Raw genomic sequence first — 23,323 nt, forward strand, 5'->3', positions numbered from 1 at the left:
AAATTCCTTTTCGGCCGCCACCATCAAAAATTGTTTGGATTTCTGCTTTAAATTTAACTTAACTTGCGTTTTTCTGTTTGTAACTGTCTCCCCCTGAGACGTCGTCGCACGTATTTGTTTGTTAATGCTTTTTAAAGAATAATGAAACTTCTTTCTTCCGTGTACCTGCACTTTGCAGTAATTTTGTAAATGTAATTTTTTTTGTAATATAACTTCATACGTGGAAATTATGTCCCTTTTTGACGATCGTTGATTGGATCGTTCACTGTGTAGCCGGTTTACCCATACAAATTATAATTGTCAACTAACTCGTTTTGTCAGAAATGTTAACGTAATATTTATTGTGTATTAATATTGAATTTGTTCTTGCTTTTTGTATTTAACTTTGCATTTGTTAAACGTAACTGTATCTGAATATTAACGTAATATTAACTATGAATTAATATTGAAATTGTTCATGCTTTTTGTATTCAACATTGTCAGAAATGTTGACGTTATATTAATTTTGGATTAATATTAAATTTGAATAAAATGTCTGTGTACCTGAAACCTTTTACCTTGATTACCCAACTGCTCCAATCACGTAATCCGCAGTCCTAGCCAGGCTCTGGTCTTCCTTCAATCCCTAATAGGCCCCCACCTATTACAAATCGAATGCACTGAGGTGATAAATAGGAGTACCTACCCCAAGAAAACTCTGCAGCTTATGGCAACATCCACTTTTCTTCTATTATCGTAAAATTTTGAGTTCAACCCTGCCTTAGTTTAAGGCGAGTCTGAACAAGCATTTTCCTTGGTGTGATCTCACGGGTGGGAAAATCACATGACTAAGACATCAATTTAAAAGTCTTGCGTTCTTTATTATCAATAAACTCATGTTTTTGGTACATAAGACTAGACTAGCAGACACACTCTTTTACACATCATGGCTTTTATCCAAAACAAAATTGTTTAAATCACTATACAACTATGAAAAATTCTTTTTTGAGTAAAAATATATTTTGAATGAGGCACCAGGTTTATAACCATGAGTATTTTTTGTTGGCAAAACAAAGTAACACAGATTTTACTCTCTGTGACATAAAAATAAACACAAAAATAAAAATAGTATCAGTGCAAAAAATTTTAAATTAGGCATGACATGTTAAATCCAATTACCCTGCCTTTTAGTGCTAATTTTAAAATTAAATTTTAACTATATATTTCTTACAATATAAAATACTTTAATAATTATAAACATTTGATTAACACATGAACTACACTACACTTTAAAAAAATTTGAGTTAAAACAGGTTAGTTACAAAGTTGTAACCCTAAATCAAATATTGCCAGACTGTACATAATACAATAAGTGCTCTAACAATATACATAGCACATGTGACATGTTTTATTTGTACATTATCTATGAACACATTCAAAAACCACAGCACTTCTTATTTCAACTAAAATTTGAAACCTCACTGCAAATACGCAACCAAATTTTTGAAGATCTTGTCTCTGCAAAAATCTGCCATCTTACCCAAGAAAATTAATGAAAGTCTTGAAAATATTTGTTTGCTATTAGGCACATAACTAAAACTACAAAACAATCCATAAAAGTTAATTTTAGCAAATGAATGCAGACAGTTCCTTACAAAAATTTAAAAAAAAAATATTTATAGGTAGGTGAACACAGCGTAGAGGTAGGTAGAAAACTGTTGCATTAACACATGAAGCTCAAACACATAGGTAGTTTAATATCCTGATTTTGCTTTGAAAAGAATTCACAAACACAGAAAAGGTAAAATAAGCTTCATACCAGTATTAAATGTGAGTAAAAAAAAACTAATTCAATTTTCAGTATTAGCACAATTTTGTCTGTACAAACATGAAAATTACCAATGTTTAAAAAATGCTGCCTTATAGAAAACTTACAATCTATAGCTTCAATTCAATGAAGAATTGAGAAACACTACATTTTAAAAATCTAGATTAAAAATGTTAGAAAAATTGAAAATAAAAATTTGGTATGGTTATATATATATGCCCAAAATGAGGTAAATTCACTTTATGATCACTTGAAGTTGATTAGCCTATTTTTTTTTTTTACTTAGGCAAACATTTAAACCAGTCAAAATACAACAATAAATACTTTTAATAAACACATACAATTACAAAAACTGACACTACTTAATGACATTTCGTTTTGTGATGATAGAGCCACAGAAAACCTTCTTAAGAAGGTACTGAAGATAGTTATAAATTTAAACTTATTAACCGAGAAAATGAATAAAAGGGAAAACTCTGCGCTGATTTTTTAAAATTTATAATGCACAAAACTTTTCTCAAGTGCGATCTTCTTAAAAGGGTTCACTTTAATTACCTTAACATACAATAGACAAAAAAGATTATACTTAACACATTACAATAAACATCACAAATTGCAAAAAAAAAAAAAATTAAATTAAGATAAATAAGGATATAAAACTACGTTCTCAAGTTTTCTTTCCAAAACAATAAGCATTTTATTTTTTTGTATGGTGCTGAATAAATATTTATTTCTCAATTTAGTCTGCATTGGAACAGTCAGTAAGATTAAGTTAATATTACATCCTGGCTCACTAAATTACCACTAATTAGGTATTGTTATAAAAGGATCACAATTTTTTTTATCAAACCAACATAGTTTTTTTTGGTTTGGCTTCTACAAAGATCATACCAACTTCTACAAAGATCATACCAACATGCTTTATTAAAGAGGCACACAAAATAAAAAAAAGTTAACTTAAGTTTAAAATTAAATGTTTGTAAATTAATATTTACTGTCCATCTTTTAAAGAATTTAATAAAGACCATCATAATGTTACTAAGAAAATTATCGATAACTGGTCCAAAAATTTTAACTGATAATGATTTCAAGGCTGAATAATTCAATTACCTGTTTATATTAACAGACACAAATAATTTCTTTGGAAGTTATTCATGCCAATAATTATATATTTTTATCAGTGGAAGAACTTTGCATTCAAAATTTTAACGCATTCATTAATAAATAACTCCAAAATCACTAACTCCTTTTTTCGTGAACTGCCCCCGTAGTTTTAAAACACCTAGAAAACAGTAAAATATGTTGATGTATTATAAAAAGCTACAGCTACGAAAGCTAACATGCAACTATATTTCCCGCAGCAACTACTGTGGCTGGAGGCTCGAAACACGACTCTCACAGCACTAGGACAGACGGTAGCAAAGGTATTCACAGTCCACTTATCACTTCCACTTCCGGTACAAGCCAGATCTACGTGTGCGTGCCTACAAGGCAGGACCTCGCGAGCTCCAGACTGTGAGACAGTGCAGAGAGGTAAGAACCAAGTCACCCACAGCACACACGGTGGTCAGAATGCCAATCCTAAGGTTGTAGATGCTAACCCTTACCTTCAAAAAAAGCATGGCAGCAGCTAAATGCACAAGAATGCCTAGATACAAAATCTCAATCCAATCCACATGCAACTGTGTACAGTAACATTATTTTGTAGAAGTTTCTTCTTACTATTTTTTTGCACTTTGGATTCTTTAATAAAGAATTATTGTAAATGTAAGAAGAAGAAAATTAAGTTAATCAGTCTTACTTTATGTGTGAATACCATTCAAATACCATTATTTTTAGATCAAAAACATAATAATGTTCACACAATTTATATTTTATTTGATATGTATATTTAAATATGAGATTTAAATATAACTTTAAAAACAAGTACGTTCAATCTTAAATAAATACTGAAATGATTAGATGAAAATATGCAATCATAGAACTATTAACAAAACAAGGAGAATCAATAAAAATACAGCCTACATGCCAAACTTTGAAAAACACAATACATGCATGGCAACCATCATCATAGTTCAAGAATATGTACCCACAAACATATTTGTACTTTCTTGAAGTGCTGCAATATTTCCACCTCATAAAACAAACTATTCAGAAAAATTTTAAAGTTAGTATATTATATCATAGGAGTGCTAATAATCACCCTTAAACCTAAAAATAAAACAAATACAACATGTACCTACTTACAACATATAAATAAACAGATCTCCCCATTTTGAGTTTCACCAACAGGAAAGAAATTAACATTTATTTATTTACCATTCAAAACAATCTCTGTGCATTTTAAAAATTCTTAGTCACTTTCTTAAAAACTGAACACTTGTACATTAATCATAAACATCTAACATACAGTTTTACAAGCATGGCATGCCAAATGTTACACAATGTTTATTTTATGATCATAATTCACAGATGTGCATATCATTGCATCTTATTCTTGAATAAAAGAAAAGACAAAACAGCCTATTTTAAATTTTATAATACTACCATTTTTAATAAAAATTTTAAAATACATATTGACAAACATATAAAACATTTTTTTTTTCAATGTTACATAACATTTTTAAGATTTTACTTATCTGTACAAAACACCATCCATTGCAATATATATAGTCTATCAACATAAAAATGAAGAATCTACTGTCGGGAAGAAAATTTTGTTAGGTAAAGTTATTCATAAAAACAAAACCCATTAATGGAAAGTACGTTTATTTAAAAAAGTGAAATATAAAAGAGCACGCCAAACAATTTAAATTAATAAGTCATGCAACAAAAACATTGTGTTCAACTTTAAATAGAAAAACCAAAACTGTGACGTGAACGTGAGTCGGAGCGCTTAACTATCGTAGTACACACCATGAGAAAGCGTGGGCTATCAAATGTAGTTAACTCTGCACCAGTCAGAGTGCGCGCGTTGCATGCAATCTATGAGCTATATGTATCGATATTTGACTACATGCGTGCACTCTATACGGGAATCAACATAACCAAACATGAATGATGCCAACTAGCACTGGCTACATTTTTATAAGCGGTACACTGCGGCGACGCAGACGATCGGATAAAGGTTATAAATTTTAAAACATACTTAAAAGAAAATTTACACATCAGACAACTTCATATTTCCGTTAATTAAATATTGGTAATGTCCGAATAAATATTAGATATCTAGAGTAGAACCCTGTTATAATGTTCCTGCATATAATGTTTTCCTGCTTATGTCATATTTTTAATGTCCCAATATTTCCCCCATAAGGACAATGTATTTATTTCCTGCATATAACGTTCATAAATAGTGTAATTTCCTGCTTATAATGTTTGCTTTCTAACATTCAATAAATGGGGAAAAAATGTTTTAAAACCAAATTATTCCAACACTTACGATAAAAAGTTTCCTTTATGTATGTTTATGTTTACAATCACTGCCATACAATACATGAAGTTTGTTAAAATACAATTTTATGCAATATACTGAAGGTACACAATGTTCATAGTTACGTGTCAGTTGGCACCCTTAGTCAACAATTCTCTTCCTTGCCATTCCAGTGGGTATTCAGATGCACGTACATATTCCTACGATATTTAAGTTGCCAACCATTGAGCGAGGGCATAACTAAAAGAGTTTTCTATTGCTTAAAAAAAAATTTTTTTTTTCTTTCATACGTAGGAATCCCAAAATTAAACATTTTCAGGTGGCGAAGGAGTAGACGTTCTCACTCTTAATGTTGTCATCATGAATTGTGAGACAATTTTACAAAAAAATGTGGCAGTGTATCTTTAAAGACAAACAAAATTTAACCAGGGAACAAGACGAAGTTGAAAAATTGTTGGCTTGTTTCAGAAAATTTATGTATCAAGTATACTATCTTTGGTTTTAACACTAAAGTTGTTTACATAGCTTGGTGAGTCCATTGGTACAAAGCTCGAACATTGTTAAGTGCTAAATTGAATTTTCCTGCTTATAACGTTTTCCTGCTTATAATGTTTTTTTCTTGTGCTCCCTTGAAAAACATTATAACAGGGTTCTACTGTACTTTAAAAATACATTGTTTTATACGGAAAAAATACCTACACAAAGCGCTGGGAATCTAATAGCGGGACCAAAAACATCATGCGACGATTACGCAAGAGGTTTTTCTATCAAAATTTTGACGCCCTAAAATATGGGTGCGACGATTATGCGATAAAAGAGGGTACATATAGCAGGTATCTCATCAATTCTTGGAGCAGTAAAATTCATTTCAACAACAACTAATATAAAATCACCAGGAATAAGTCCTGAACAAATTCCTCTATAATGTGTTTTTTAAAACATGCAGCATTTATTGGATGTAAAGTACCCCTTGTGCCAAGGAATCAATGAGAAAAAATGAATGCTTGGAATCCTAGAGAAAAAATGCAAGTTTCAAAATGTACCCAAATTCTTTACTTTCAAGCCTAAAAGAGTTTTACTACTTCAAATTTGAAATGACTTTGAATTTAGGAAGACAAAGAATTTACAATGTAATTGAATCAGACAATATGTCCTTAACTCTAATATAATTTTGCATATAAGGCAAACTCAAATTCAAAAGACCTCAATAAGGGAAGAACAGGAAAAAAGTGGGAGGAAAAAATAGGTATATAAAAATGGACCCAAATAATCAGTAGAGAACGTATACTGACCAATAGAACAATCTTTAAAAATCCATTGAGCATATGGCTTTTTATAATGGGCTACTCCTTTTGGCAGTATCTCTTACAAGCGTGTTTATGTTAGGTATACACAAGGAAGTTCTTACACAGGGCCAGCAGCACACCAACAGACCTAACTACGGACCGACCAATCAAACTGCATGAAGCACTCGGTGGTGTTCAGACACACTGACAGGTGGTGAGTCACCTGCAGAGATATGAACACTAAACAACAAGCACTGAAATGTTCTAGCGTGTAGACAATAACCTTGTGCAAGTTGCACAGCTTGAAGGTAATGCTTTAATTGTAATGGAGTCCGCACAACTGGTGAAAACTTATACAGATACGTATTGCACCGAGTCGGAGTACACAGAAGAGAAAGGAGGATGGTGTTCAGTGTCTGTCTCAATTTACTTCGTGACAGTCTCTTTTTCTATGCCCTTGGTTTATTCATAAAGCCAAGGGTTACACTGAGGTGGAACTCGTGGGGTCCATGGCTCGGAGCAGGCTCGAGGGTTCCCTAGTCGGGTGAAGAGCGGCACTAGCACGGAGAGCTAGGACAGGCCCCACCGGATCACTGGCTCTCTGGGTGACAGCAGTCCCAGGGCAATGCGAGAGGTTGAGGTCTATGCCAGCTAGCGCTCAGGTGTGGGGCTACAAGCCTGGGCCAACTAAATGCCAGTAAGATGTTTCAACTGCGATGAAATGGCATGACACAGGTAAGCAGGATCTTGTGAGTAAAGGCGCTGTATAGATGTGTCTCTATGCCACAGTTTACTTAATAATATGCTTGCTTCCTAAGCTCCAGAATTTAAAAGAAAGGAATAGTAGTGTATCGCTAATCCAACAAATGGGCTGGTAGAATGTCGGATAATAGAAATGTGTTAAGAAAAAACCTATTAAATCATAATATGTAATAACTTTACAAATTACGAACCTAATTACCGAGTTATAGAACAATACAACAGAAAAATTTAACTGGAAAAAACAGTTCAGGTAACTAATTAGCTGGGGTAACCAGGAGCAACAACAAAAAATAGACTACGCTCATGCTCGCAACTTGCAGTTCTCGTTACTGATCGAAGTATTTACTTATTGCGGTGGGATGTTGGCTAATACGGAATGTCGGATAAATGCCAAACTACCGGCCCTACTGTCTACTCGTTGCTCGGGCTCTTGCGGTCTCCATCTTTGCTCCTGTCCATCATGGCTTCTTCAAGATCATTATCTGAGTAAGAAAAACTGTAGCAGTCTTCATTTTACATCCACCCTCATAAAAAGCTGACCATAACTTTTTAGACAATGTTAACAAGCTAGGCTGAGCTACTTTCATGCCCGAGATCATGACTTTTATGCAATTTCATATTGTAATACAGAGAGTGACAGCATAACCAATCTAATGCTTAGGTTCCGTTTGAGATTTATCCACTTTCAATATTAACAGACTATCCTTAAATTTGTAGGCTGCTGATGTTGAGAAGGGGGAAGGAAATGAGCCTGTGGTTAAAAAGTGTCTTAGTAATTATAATAAAAATTTTTGTTATAGTTTATCTTGTCTTATATAAACAAATCCTGTTTATTATTGATAACCTAAAATCTATAAAATATTTCATTTGGTACAAGAAGGATGAGTTTATAAATCCCCAAAACAAAAATTTTGAACAAAATAAAAGTCTGACCATTTCCCTCCACTCCCCTCTCCTGGCAATAAAGGCATGCCTGTAGTTACTATATTAACCTATGTAAAAATGCACACACAAATACAGACAAACACATAAAATAATCTCTTTGGTTGCAGGACCCACTAACATGTGTGAGACACAAATATCAAGGCTAGGCATATTATCAACTAGTCAGAAAAACGAGCCTACAGCATACATTTAAAAATAAAAAACTGTACCAAAACAATCCCAGTCTTACAGTTACATTGCAGTTAATCATGGTTATTTCATTTGTGCTGGACACTCATAACACCAAGCGATTAAGTACAACAACCGTCTAAATACATTTTATAAAAATCTGTCTATTAGCGGAAAAGCTTAGTACTGACATGGACGCTGCACTAGCTATAAAACTGTAAATACTCTGGTAACTACTCGCAGACAGGCAGCGGTCAGGTGCATTGTGGGGCACCGACACTGCCAGCAGGAGAGACAGATGCTGTGATGAGTGCTCTCTCCTGGATCACCAGACCCTGAGGAGAGACTCTCCAGTTACAGGAAACATCAAGATAGGGGGAGATTAAAAAAACTGGACACTCAAAAGTGTTCCAAACCAAGTTTCACAACCTGAAACAGAAAAATGTTTTTCAATAATTACAGTCTGTTGCAGTACAGGGTAAATGGGAAGAACTGTTACCAGATTGTAACTAACACATTGCCAAAATTTAAATTCTAATTTTGAATACCATCTTTAACTATAAGTTTTTTTTTTAATTTAACTATTTGTTGCTTTTGTTTAAGACAGACCATAAATTAGTGTCTTTTGACAGAATTCTGACAGTTGTAGTCATTCTGACAAAAACAAAAAATAAAAATTGAATGGGTAACACCAATAATTATCATTTCACAGGAGAATCTATTGGTAGCAGTCCATCACTATTAATACCAAGGCACTCCATAAAATTATGTGCTATGCTCAAAATAAAAATTTCACAAACACAACGAAATCAAGATGGTGCCTTCAATTGAGACTCCTTCGAAATAAAAAATTAATATGTACTATCAGAAAATGCTCTTGATGAAATACAACAGGAAAATTTATTTTGAAAATACTTATTCCAAATTTTACATTACTAAAATACAATGCTTCAGATACATTTTAATAAATTTTTATTACATTACAACATTGAGTCGACAACATTTTTTCTGTCTAGTAACAAAGCATGACGAAACAAGCACAGAGCTAATAGAAGATATTGTGCACTAAAAAAGAAAATAAATGCCCATTTAAATGCACACTGCAATTTAAGGATGATGCACGCTACAGCAACCACACAGCATGAACAGTTCAAGCCAACACAGAGTACATGTTCAAACTTGCATTAGTCAAGCTGCAATATGTATAAGTACGGATTTAACGCCCAAGTGACAGATCATTGTAGACGATGAGGTGAAGAGAGGAAATGGAGCACTGACGTAATGAATGGTTGGCACAAAGGGAGTGCCCTGAGAAAATCATGTGCTCACGACAACTAGCAGTAAATTACCCACTTGCAAAAAAATTATTGTTTGACCCACCTGGAATCGAACCCTGTTCGCCTAGTAGGAGACAATTGATCAACCACTCCACCACTGGTTCCTTCAGACTCGCTCACACAAACCAAGATTTTTTTTCTTATAGTTATTATTTTCTTAAAGGCTACTCCTGAAATTTTAACTCGATACCTCCCTTGCATTGGTTTTTATGCCAAAAATATTTTCAACAGACATTCTCGAAGGTATAAAAAGTTGTGCAGTGATGATAATTATGAAGACTAGCACACCTTTTTACAACTATGATATTGCACTAAGAAAACATTTGTTGAACATATCCGAACATATTTCCGAAACAGCTCTTAGTAATGACGGAAAAAAAAAAAATTCAAAATGGTGAGAGAGACCAAGACTTAAAGCTGAAACATTCCAGTTTTTTTTGCACGGCATAAAATAGCAGACACGTCTTCCAATAACACTATCTAATACATCATACTCAAATAGTTTTCTTTGTTTGTGACCATATTCCTGTTGTGGAGTATTGTGTGGCGTTAAATCCTGACAACAGCAATTTTTTGCTTAATTTGTGTTTTTTTGTCATTCGTGTATTTTGTAGTTTTCTTCTACAGAAATACATGTGCTAAGCAATGGCGTTATGTCCAAAAACTTACATCAAGTCATGCACTCCCATTGCACAAATCTTTCAAAGATAATAACCAGGATAGTTTAATATTTCCACTTAATTGCTTGAAACATCTAACACCACGAACACAAATTAATATTCAAGGACTTGCAAACCTTTATGATGTTTCATGTCCCATCACACACCCACCTTTCACCACACACACACAATATACGCATAGTACTCTCAGAACGCCTTACGTCACTCGCGTGACGTGTGCACGGTGGCAGCGTACCTTGTCCCTGCTCGCGACGGGGCCTCACTGGGCGGGGAAGGTCACCTCCCGGGGCGGCTGGTTCTTCTCGACCAACCACACGGAGCCGCTCGCCGCCTTCTGCAGCACCTGGAGCAGCGCGCGCGCTACGTGCTCCGGCCTGGACACACAACAACGCGCCTCACACGCCATCTGCTGGACGGCGTGCCTTCAGGGCAGTGGCGTAGCCAGGATTTGTGTATGGGGGGTGTTATGAAGCATGCCCCACCCCCACTCCCCGTATTAAAGCGGGGCGGTCCAGGGGTCCTCCCCCGGGAAAATTTGGATTTTAAGGTGTAAAATAGTGATATTTTAGCAGTTTTCGGTTCTTAAATTTAAATATTGTAATGGTAAAAATGTTATTAATTTTTAATATGAAATTTGTTTGAGTGATGAATAAGAAATTAATTAAAGATTTGGAGCTAAGGGGGGTTGGGGGGGGGGTGTTTGAACCCCTAAGCCCCCCCCCCCCCCCCCCCCCCGGCTAAGCCTCTCCTTGAGGGCTTTAACAACAGGTAATGGCAGTTACTCTTGCGAAAAAAATACTCAGACTAGATGTTAACAGTGTTTTAAGTCAAAATATTTTTGAGTGGAAAATGTACACAGCACCTTAGCTGGACAGATTCAATGGCAAAATTTACCAGTAGTTCAAAAATCTAATTAACAGCTTCTTTACTGTTCCATTATTTCAATTCAGTTGATGAAAATCTGTATTATAATTAAGGACCAGATACTATGGTTTTAGTTGTAAGACAGTTTTGTTTTATAACAGGACATTTCTGTGTTACTTTTCTTTTATTTTTAAGAAATATATTGTGCTTTTCAACAAAGATTTCACTTGGATGTTTCTAAATACATACTAATTTCATCAAATTTTGGCTTTATATGATGCAATTTTACGGTAAAATAATTTGTAATAAGCATGTCTAAAGCACAAACAACTATTTAGAAGAAACATTATTTTGTAAGTGTTTCTATGTTTGTAAAATATACTGGTGTCAGGAATATATAATAGAGTTACTAAAAAGAGATTCAAGTCAAAACAAATTAAAATTAATTTTTTCCGATGTAGTTGGATGAATTTTAGTACACACTTAATGCTAAAAAATTCCCTTCATTAAATATATTAAAAAGTCATTTTTTTAAATGTAAGTAAATTTGTGCTGAAATGGTGATTAATTTCAAAATTTTAGTTTGATTTTGGAGCTTTACGTTTAATTAACTTGCATTTTTGTGTAATAAGGTGCACTGACATGCTTTTTTGATATATTATGGGTTTATCACAATTAAAAATATATTGTCCCTAATTATAATCAATAAATAGAAAAAGGTAATTGGTGAATTTTGTGTTTAGAAAATCCTTCCTCTCCAACTGGTTATTTTTTTACATGGGAGAATGATGAGCGCCTACACACACTACCAACCTGGTAGCAGTTCCAGAAAAAAATAAGATAAAAAGAAATATTTATTTAATTTGGGTAAATATTTACAATCGCGGTAGATGCCAAAAAAAATGCTAAAAATCTGAAAATACTTTTATTCTGTGCCCTTTCACTTCCTCTTTTCAAAACAACCGGTGGAGGTAAGAAATTCCAATTACTTTAGGAGATATCGAATTTTTTAATTTCATTAAATGTAGAGTCGCGGTAGATGCCAAAAAAAATGCTAAAAATCTGAAAACACTTTTATTCTGTGCTCTTTCACTTCCTCTTTTCAAATCAACCGGCGGAGGTAAGAAATTCCAAATACTTTAGGAGATATTGAATTTTTTAATTTTCATCACAATACCTGCGTAGTATGCGGCGATGACCATTGTTTCTTGTCATAGATAATAAGGTTTCTTGTTTACGAGTATCATGTTTCTTATTGGACAATTTTTCACGTGACTGTTCCGTGATTGGCCAGTATTCAAATGAACCAATATGTGATTATTTATTCCGTGATTGGTCAGTATTGAAATGAACCAATACGTGATTATTTATTCATTTATTGTTCAATACGATGTTTAATTAATCGGTCAACTTCTGCCGTGGACGACTACATCATTTCCTTATAGTGACAAAGGAAATGTACCCGCCTCCAACTTAGGTGAGTTTTTAACGTTTCTAATTTTAAAGTATTATTTTTTTTTTTGGATATTGTTGCGCAAGTAATAAGTAAAAAAAAAAATTACGTGAGTTGTTCATGTTCATCATTTGTCCGGGTTTTGTTAGGTCAGGTCAGTTACATTATAAATAATTTAAAACTAAAGAACCATTAAATTAAATTCACATTATTTTTAATGTTCGCTTAGTTTGAAAGTATTTATAATGTAACTGACCTGACCTAATCGACCATTTTATTTATTATGCATTCACTAACACACGTCAAAATAAAAAATGGCGACGTTCGAAGGGTTAAACGGGCGTTGTATTGCTAAATTAAAAAATTCGATATCTCCTAAAGTATTTGGAATTTCTTATCTCCGCCGGTTGATTTGAAAATAAGAAGTGAAAGAGCATAGAATAAAAGTATTTTCGGATTTTTAGCATTTTTTTACCGCGACTCTACATATCATGAAATTAAAAAATTCGATATCTCCTAAAGTATTTGGAATTTCTTATCTCCGCCGGTTGATTTGAAAAGAGGAAGTTAAAGAGCACAGAATAAAAGTATTTTCGGATTTTTAGCATTTTTTTTTGGCATCTACCGCGATTGTAAATATTTACCTTAATTTGTTGTCATGATATCAATGTCAATAATCATTTTGCAAACATGTGCACACTGAACAGACTCTGCTCACGTCTGGGTGACGCAGTGAGCGGTATCGCGCTCCCACGCCTTTTCCAGCTCAGAGGACAGAAGCTGCTTCTTGACGTCGCGCACCAGGTTGGTGCTGGTTGTGCTCGGGCAGAAGCCAATCACTTTCACCCCCGTCATGTTCACGTGGTAGGCGTCCTGCCGACACACACACCTCCCTTCACAACCTTCTTCAACCATCACCTGCGACAGCTTCCCCCTCCATCCCTCACTGTCTGAACAAATTCTGTTTCTCCCATCAAACATCACCAACTTCAACCTTTTTAACTAACATTTTTTTTATTTTTCCTTATTATCAACACAACTTATAACATTCATTTACAATACCACATTGAAAAAGCTTACCAAGGATACTTCCTGAAAAAATCAATGTCATCTTAACTAACACCATTAATTGTTTCCTTGTACATATGAAACCATTAGTTAATTTCACGTTTTTTGTTCTTTATCGTACTGGACTGTGGCATCATGACCATACTTCCACTGAACACGATGCAATCTTTCTCAATAACCAGGATCCAAAAGGCAGGACCACTCACTAGCATCTGCGACATTTACGGAGGTTCATTGCGGATAAAGCGATACAAGATTCAGAGTACCCGTGATCTGAAGGCATATCCACGTCCGTCCGTCTGTCGACCCAATCCGTGCAATCAAAGGTAAGTTTCTTTACTTACAATCAACACATTTATAAATGTTTTTAATTGATTTATAACTTGAAGATTTTATTTCATTCAAGAATAAACAATTGATGGATCCCTTGTAAACCAAGAAAAGGTAATTATGGAGTAGGAGAAGAAGACTTGCCCCGAAAGAGCGGGTGAAGCCGATGATGGCATGCTTGGTCGCCGTGTAGATGGGGATGCTGACGTAAGGCTTGAGGCAGACGTTGGAGCCAGTGTTGACCACGATGCCGCCAGTGCCCCCACGGTCCTTGCCCATGAACCTGAGGGCGAGCAGCGTGCCACGTATGGTCCCGTTCTGCACACATCAGTCGGCCCTTCCGTCAGTCACAAGGGAACAGAAACAATGACAGGGTTCCCACACTCCTACTCAAGACCATTTCCCTAAGTTTTCTTTCATTTCTCTGTCGAACCAAACACTTTATCCCCGTCTCATCCTATCAAACCCAATTTAAACCACACACTGCATGTCAAATTGACAATAAACTTTTCCAGCACAACACACAAAGTTGCACTGTTATTTTCATCAATGCTATACAAGCAAAATTGCCAATCTGTAATACAAAGCCACTATATTTGATCAAACTTTGAAAGAAAAAAATACATTATTGACTGTGACCAGGGAATGACTATCAACATTTGAGAGTGCTTCAAATCATTGAATCAATACACAGTTGACTCACCGATTGTTACTCATGTTCAATATAAGTTGAAAACAGATGGGTTTCAAAGAGCACATTAATTTGTGATTAAATTACAGACAGATTTTAAATCATTAAAGGAGCATACTATGATTCATTACTCGTTTGGGTACTACATTTGGTAACTAATATTTAGTCAATTTCCCTGTCTTTTCCAGGTTTTGAAGAAACCTTTTCAATTCCCCGAGTTTTCCCTGATTTCAAAGTAGGTAGGTATTCTCTTTCTGCAGGAACCCTGCAAGAGTAAAGAGTAAAGAGTAAAGAGTAAAGAGTAAAGAGTAAAGAGTAAAGAGTAAAGAGTAGAGAGTAGAGAGTAGAGAGTAGAGAGTAGAGAGTAGAGAGTAGAGAGTAGAGAGTAGAGAGTAGAGAGTAGAGAGTATAGAGAGTATAGAGAGTAGAGAGAGTAGAGAGAGTAGAGAGTAGAGAGTACAGAGTACAGAGTACAGAGTACAGAGTACAGAGTACAGAGTAGAGAGTAGAGAGAGAGAATGTGCACCAAAGTGGAAAGTTACAGAGAATAAAATAGGGGCATGTACTTATTTATGTAAGCACGTTAAGCGGGGTGCATTAGGTATTGAAAAAATAACAGTGACAGTAGGTTGTGCACACAAGATTTGACCACCATGTTTTAGAACCTACAGATTCACAATAGCGCATAGGACGGTCGTGTGCATGGGAGTCAGGTCGTGCACAAAGAAGGAAAATGAATATATTTTATTTCTGTTACGGATGCATGGCGCAACAACCAATGAGAGTAGAGTAGGAAGCCCTTTTGGCGGGACTAGAGAACTGTTTATATTTATTAATCATATTGTGGTAAAAAATTGTCAAGATATAATTCTCAGGTATAATTCCTGCTTTAAAAATTAATTAATGCTATTACTAAGTCACTAGCACAATTTGTAAATTAAAAAAAGTGTCGATAAGAATTTAATAAATGTTGAAAAACTGTGCTCACAAATTGCTGATCAAATGTCATTTAGTAGTTAATATAGTTATTTACTAACACTGCCAACAGACGTTGAATGCATCGCGAAATTTCATTGGCTGAAATTAACGGTAAGATTTCAATAGTGAACAGACTTCGCACAAAATGTGTGCACAGTCGTGCGCATGGCCTCGCTAATGTTTTTTAGATGGGAACCCAGTCTTAGAGGTTATTCTTATTTGGCATGATAAAAAAATAACTAATTATGCATGCAAATAATTAATAAAAATTAAATAATAAAAGGACTGGAATGATATTGCACACACAGTTGGTAAAGGACCTATAAATTCAATCAAATTTTAAAATTATTTAAAAATATATTATTCAAAATAAATTTAAACACATGTACAAGATTAATTATTTAATTAAGAAAAATAAGCAAGATAAAATTTAACAACAAAAATCAATTTACTGAATGTTTATTCTAATTTATTAATTTTAATTATTTATTGAACCAAATTTTATAATTATTAATGCAAATAAATTATATATAAGAGAACATAACATCACTTACTGTACACTTGAAAATACAATTGAAAAAGTTCATAATCACATTTTCTATTACTAATATTTACAATAAATATGTGTTTTTGATTACATGGACCAGTATTCAATATCAAACACTGAAGTACATCTTTTAAAAGCACATATATAATTTTTATTTGTATTAGCCTATTTTTATTCTGCAAATTTTTGTTGCAATGTAAAAAAATAAAAGGAGATTAAAGGGAACAGGAGAAGAAATGGAGTTAGGAGAAGAGAAAGAGATAAAGTGAAAGAAAGAGAAAAAAATAATTTCTTGAAATCTAATTGTGCTTATGTTATGTTCTTTTTTTAAATGATTCAAGCAACGGGGAATTTTGATTTAATAAGATTTCTTGAACAAATCCCATTGCAGATTTGCACTGTTTGTCATGGGAGAAATTCATAAATACAAAATAAGAAATAAAAAATGAAAACATAAACCCCCAGAAAACAACCCAAATCAGTCAAACAGATAAATGGACATGTACTTAAACAGGTACTATGGACACCAAAACTATGACAGCAAAGATGAAAACATTCAAACTGAATATCAGACAAGAATTCCATGAAAAGAATTTAGTCATGAAAAAAATAATAACAGCACGCAAGAACACAGAAAGCTAACGAGACTGTTTCAACTATAACAGTAAATGCAGATAGACAACAAAACATTGATAATGCAGCAAATATACTAACACAGCGATGAAGATAAAGAGGTATTATTACAACACAATTATGACAACACCAACAAACACAGTAGGTTTCCTATAACAAAACAGTTGCAATGTTTCGGGAACTGGAATCTGTTCCCATCATCAGGCACAAACAGACTGATGTGCTGTTGTCATTGTGTTGTCCATAATACCTGTTCAGGTTCATCGTTTGGTTTATTGTTTGACATCAGCTGATTTAGACTCGTTTTCTGTGGGTTTATGTTTTCATTTTTTATTTATTATTTTGCATTTATGAATTTTTCTCATAACAAACTGTGTAAAACTGAAATGGCATATGTCCAAGAAATTGTATAAAACAGAAATTATGTTGCACAGTCAAAATATATTGCAATGACAGATTTGATGATTTCGCTAAGTGCAGACAGCCTTTTACTGGCGACAGGCGACCTGCTGCTTTATCCCTTCTAGAGTGAAATCCTATGCGCCAGCTCGCAATTAATTGACGTAATTTAACTTTCAATAAAATTATTTATATGCACTCAACATAGTCTTCCTTTACATGATTTTAAGGATGAATGAAGTCGCTCACCGCCAGGGACGCATCCAGATGCGATTAAACACCAACTCGGACCGCAAGGTTCAAGCTCTTCACCCCATAATTGTATAAACTTTCTGCTCCTGACCAACACTTCTTCTGGACCATCCTTCTTGTCCTGTACTGAACCTGCCTGCTTAATGCTTGCACTATTTAACCCCACATGAATGAGCCCAGGGTTTTCCCCGTGTCTGTGCAGGTTTCACATGGGCACACCGTAACTAGTTACAGTTTAGAGTTAAGATAGGGGAGTTAGTCATGACATCAACTGCTGGCTAATCCCCGAACAAAGTACATGATACATGCTACCCTTCCTGCATGGCTAAAACCCAGCATGTTTAGGTGTATAGGCTTCGGCCTAAGACATACTTAAGAGTCTTCCCTAACCCAGACCCCTCCCAAACAAAAATACTTAGTTTAAGTTATGTTAGGGAAAAATCAGTAAAATATAAAAAATTGTCTCGGCTGTAACAATGAGCAGAGAAGCTGGCCAGAAATCCATACACACCAGTATTTGCTGTCACTGGAAATGGTGTATACATACTTACCAAGTTAATATCAACTTCTAGCTCCCAGAATCTGTCATTCATAATCCCTGCATTGTTAATGGCAATATCCAGGTCTCCAAATGTGTTTACTGTTGTTTCAAATGACTCTGAAACAAAATCCTTCTATAAAACTAGTCACTCTTTCATAAATAGTCTAATGTTACAACTGGAGGATAGTGAAAACTGTTTTATACGTTGGTTGAGTAATTTTATGAGCATCTGATTTGTAATTAATAAGGTTTAATTCATGTTCCAAAACAAAACACAGCAAACTTATGTTAAAGTGGCTGATCCAGAAACTGAAATCTGTATTTTTGTAGACGTCATTTTTTTCTCCAAGCAGTATTTGCACATGCCTATATAGTTAACACATTTAAATTATACAACGAAAGGTCTTTAATCCAGAATGCTTTAGACTACAGCCCATGTTCTAGACCACGGCCCGTGTTATAGACCAAAGCGTGTGATCTAGACCATGGTCCGTGTTAGAGATTACGACCCCTGTTCTAGACCACGGCCAGTATTCTAGACCACGGCCAGTATTCTAGATCACGGCCAGTATTCTAGATCACAGCCAGTATTCTAGATCACGGCCCGTGTTCTAGTCCGTGGCCCATGTTTGAAACTAGTCATGCCAGATTATTCAACATTGTAATTTCACTGCAGATAACAAGTGTGGAAATATTAGATATAAATTTTAGCCTGCTAGAAAACTGGAAACATTGTACAGAAATAAAAACAGACAGTAACAAACTTGGAGAGAACTAAAAACACTGGCAGCGTAATAATGCCACCTGGCAGCCAAGTTCAACAGCCGTAATCAATTTGAAAAATCTTAACGCTAGTGGCTCAATTCGTGCCGGATTAAAAAAATGTGCCCAAACATAGAATTTCACTGTTATTCTTATTAAAATAATCCCAAACAAAAACATCATTATTTATACTAATGCCTGTTAAAGAATTTTATATTTGTATCCATGTATGAAATATGCATACAAAAAATAAGTTCATTTAATTTGTGTAGGTAATCAAGTTGTATTTTCACAATTGGTTTGTAATGGACCATTATTGTCATTGCTCCCCTTTCTTTAGAAGATACACCTAACTTTTATAGAGACCACGTTGCACCTCAACTCTACTTAAGTCCCTTTGAGACTTATATCTACATCAATGCACGATCAACACACGGTCCCCATTTGTAACAGTGGTAAGTAATATACAAAAGCAACTTATAACTCTAGCTCATATTTATTCTACAAAATGCATTTTTTTCTTAAAATTATTAATCAAAAGATAAACTTTAGGGAGATACAATACAACCAAAATGTATAATAAAATACATGTTAGAATGTAGGAGAGACAGATACCTCCATGAATGACTACATTTAGTGGTTACTCTGGGGAGAAATTATATAGGTATGTTTCTTTTCCCTTCCTGTGCCCGCACCTTTCATATCAGTAGTACATTAACTATCCAACCTCTCAGACATTTACTGGCTCTATTGAAAGAAGGTAAATTAGCAAATAAAAAAAAATGTTTTTTGCATCCACAACTAATCAACACCTTTTTGTTTTCCTGTGGTGCTCAATGACCAGGTCCATCAAGAAACTAATGGCCTGAGGGCAAATAATTTTGTCTGCCCGCTACTGGTTAATTAAAGTAAAATTATTCAAACCTGCATTTGAGAAAGAAACCTTTTTACACTTTAAATGTTACACCATGGCCATAACTATAAATGAGACCTGTACGTATTGCATAACTCTAAGGTTTCCAATGAATTCTATTAGCATTGGACTTGTAATTTCGTCCTACTCTCCGGATATACTCATCCATTAAAAACTATTTCAAATCTCAACTCAACCCTCCTGGTGCCTGGAATTAAAAGCAAATTAGGGCTGAGCCGATCACTAAATTTGCCGAACATTCCGATACCGATCATTTGCGCCTATGACCGGCGCCGATCATTGCCGATCAGATAAATTAAGAATTATATAGCTTGTTTGATAATAATAAAAAGCTAAAAAAAATTTCAATGAAAAGTTACCTTATGATAACTTACCATTTATTTAACACTTCTGACAGAAGACAATTTGTTCATTGGTTTTTAAAAATGAACAATAATATAATGTAAGGTAAGTATTTCCTATTTCTACTATTTCTAGACCTTCCCACCCCACAAACCAAAGTACCCATACGACACTTTTCACAGGTCTTGAAAATAAGTGCTTTATAATACCTACAAAAGATTTTCCAAATAAATAACTAAATGCTACTGCAATACTAAGAATGCAACACAATATGCAATAGGTACACAAATTCAGTGACACACATGGTAATTCTTGATGAATTGTTTTTAAAATAAACAGTACCTATATCATGTGTTGATATTTAAGATTTACTTTGTTAACCAACGCACACAAAACATAACACTTGACAACTCTTTGTGGGTTAGTTTCAAAATAAATATTAAGTTTTTGTCTAAATAATGCAGTGCAGATCTTGCAGCATGTAAAAGCATAAAATATATGTGATATGTCACATAGTTACGCTTAAAAACTTAAGTGTTACAGTTGGTTTACATTACTACATATTATGATTTAGTATGTAATGATCAGCGTTTGGTGATCGGTAAATAATTTGCAGATTGGTACCGATGCCGATGTGTTAAAATCGGCCGATTATTGTGATCGGTGATTGGCATCGGCCCAGCCCTAAAGCAAATAATAATTTAACTGAAAGGTTGATTAGGTAGAGTCAGCTATATTAATACATGTAACATCTTTGTTAAAATTGTACCAATGGATACCAATAAAGTTTATTTGTTCCAGAGACCTGGGACTTCTAATAATGTAACATTCAAAGTAAGTAATACTCAAAAATACTAAGTTTATCAACTCAATATTTACTTTATTCTATTGATCTTGGTTTTGAAACTATTACTATGCAAAAATTTACTGTACTTCATGAATTGAGTAAAACACCCAAAATTGCCATCAATTTTCCTTTTTATTTAGTTATGAAGTTAAGTATTTAAAATAGGGGATAAAATACAGGCTGCAGGTAGATGGGCGTACTCTACATGCTCGCTCTCAGGGATGGATCAGGAGGGGAGGGGGTCAACTTGCCCCATCATGGGTCAATGGGTCACAGGATAAGCAGACTAATTTTTTGTTGATATAAAAGGTGAACAAGAAAATATAATTATATCATATCTACTGTACTAATATTTTGTCTTTATGTGATCATTAATGTGTGCAATGAAGTTCTTTATTACGAAGTTTCTAGTGAGTTTGTGCAGCATACTTGCATCGAGGTCATAGAGTCATAGAGGATAAAAAAATACATGTGAGGGAGTGAGTGGAGTAACTACATTCCAGAGGCAGAGAGAAGGGAGAGGGTAGACGCAGACTCAGGCTAGACAGTATGCTGGTAGGTTATTCAGAGTATGATATTAAACTCCACACCATGTGTGTTACTGTGATTGCTACTCAGAATTTAATCAGTTTTTTAGCTTGGTTAATTAATACCATTTGTCAAAAAAAACCACCAGGAGCTGAAAACAGAAAATGAGCTGAAGCAGGAAAAAAGCAGCTCAGGAATTTTTGTCAATTTTACACATAATGTACACTAATGCAAAACAAACTGTACCGGTATCCAGTTCGTTTGGTTGCTGTTGGTAAGAGGGATGGGCAGGGTGTGTTCCTAGATCTATCCCTGCTCGGTTTTATACCATATTAAAATAATTATCTACCCTATAGCCAAACACAGCAGATAGATGGGTGTGTTTTCTGTGATAGCCATGCTCACACTTGAGGAAGCAATGGTGCAGATTTACAAATAAAAAGGAAAAGAGAGGGTTGAGGAGTTCGAATTTTAAAAAAGTGATTTCGTAGAATAATCTAAAAACATTAACAGTATTACAAACAATACATAATTTTTTGTAATTTGTTATAACCTATTCTTTTTTTTTTCTTCAGAAAATTCCTTAAACTCCAAAAATAACTCAACCTACCTTCGTATTGTGGATAGTCCGTAACATCACAATGACAGAAAATTACTCTATCTTGACCATATTTCGCAGATAATTGCTTCACCAAATCCTCGCCATCATCTTGATTTATGTCACAAACAGAAACCTAAAAAAAAAAAATGAATCAGGGCGTGGTCACAAAAACTGCGCACCTTTCTAGGAGATAATCAGAAATCAAACCGACAATACTCAATTTTCTCAACAGAAAAATATATGCAGTAAAAAACGTGTGAACTTAGTAATGAAGTGTTGCGTAATTAATTAATCTATGTTACTCAAAAAATCACAATTGGTAAATTACTACCTACTAATATTTATTCATGTTAAATAACTCACCAAATCATCAATCCTTTACACGTTGACACATAAAAAATTAAATTTTATTTACTAAAATGAGCCCAATTTAACTACGTGACTTACGTTTGCACCATGTTTCAAAAACTCTTCACAGTAGGCTCGTCCGATACCTGCAGCCCCTCCTGTTATCAAAACACTTTTTCCTTTTAATTCCATAGCGATTTTCTTCCTCGATATATTTCTTCTTTCGAATTGAGTTAAAATGTTCTGTACTTGCAAATAATCACTTAACCGCACGTCACGTTACATCTGTCACAACATTCCCACTATATCAGTATTGCCAAAACAGCATGGATATAAGAGAATTCACTAATATTATAAAAATAATTAATAATTATGGGGCATATGTACGGTATTATGCCTGATCAATGTGGTATTTTTCAGAGTAGGTTTGGTGTGTTTCATTACTTTAAAATAAATTAATCATATGACACAACTTCAGGGATGGGATTATTTAATGTCGCAGCGACTTTGTAACGGCGACAGGCATGTTGCGTGTCGCTATTAGTGGTGGGCAGTGAAATCCATACCTGTTACTTTTTCACTGATATCAAAATTTCACGGGTATACCTGCGACCAGTTTCTACAAGTATCAGTGAAATTCGGTGAAATTGATTACGTACAGTAATACGACCACTAGCTTTTAGTGTCCACATAATCGTTGAATTGAGTTTCTGACGTTTTCAGTCTTAGTACAATAATTTTTTTATGTATATATTTTGAAGTAAAACTGTATGTGGAGTATACGAAT

At 34.3% G+C, this 23,323-nt stretch overlaps 1 protein-coding gene across 1 annotated transcript; it reads right to left on the minus strand.

Annotated features, from left to right (window-relative positions):
• Window positions 1-835: 835 nt before the first annotated feature.
• LOC134537775 (15-hydroxyprostaglandin dehydrogenase [NAD(+)]-like) lies at window positions 836-22,866 on the minus strand. The gene is made up of 7 exons (XM_063378569.1): window positions 22,636-22,866; window positions 22,198-22,321; window positions 18,185-18,291; window positions 14,278-14,451; window positions 13,454-13,608; window positions 10,654-10,792; window positions 836-8,830 (listed from the first exon to the last, which is right to left on the minus strand). Exons 1-6 carry the CDS (start codon window positions 22,726-22,728, stop codon window positions 10,678-10,680), a joined length of 768 nt encoding a protein of 255 aa, XP_063234639.1. The 5' UTR covers window positions 22,729-22,866; the 3' UTR covers window positions 836-8,830; window positions 10,654-10,677.
• Between the last annotated feature and the right edge of the window lie 457 nt (window positions 22,867-23,323).

This window comes from Bacillus rossius, chromosome 1 (genome assembly GCF_032445375.1).
Source record: "Bacillus rossius redtenbacheri isolate Brsri chromosome 1, Brsri_v3, whole genome shotgun sequence".
In the NCBI taxonomy this organism is placed as follows: domain Eukaryota; kingdom Metazoa; phylum Arthropoda; class Insecta; order Phasmatodea; family Bacillidae; genus Bacillus; species Bacillus rossius.

Excerpts from the sequence above, each read along its gene's own strand:
- LOC134537775 (XM_063378569.1), bottom strand. The coding sequence starts at position 22,728 with ATGGAATTAAAAGGAAAAAGTGTTTTGATAACAGGAGGGGCTGCAGGT. Across the intron at positions 14,452-18,184 it reads TAGAAGTTGATATTAACTTG|AACGGGACCATACGTGGCAC; the intron begins GTAAGTATGTAT and ends TGATGTGTGCAG. Across the intron at positions 10,793-13,453 it reads GCTCACTGCGTCACCCAGAC|GCCGGAGCACGTAGCGCGCG; the intron begins GTGAGCAGAGTC and ends TTGTGTGTCCAG.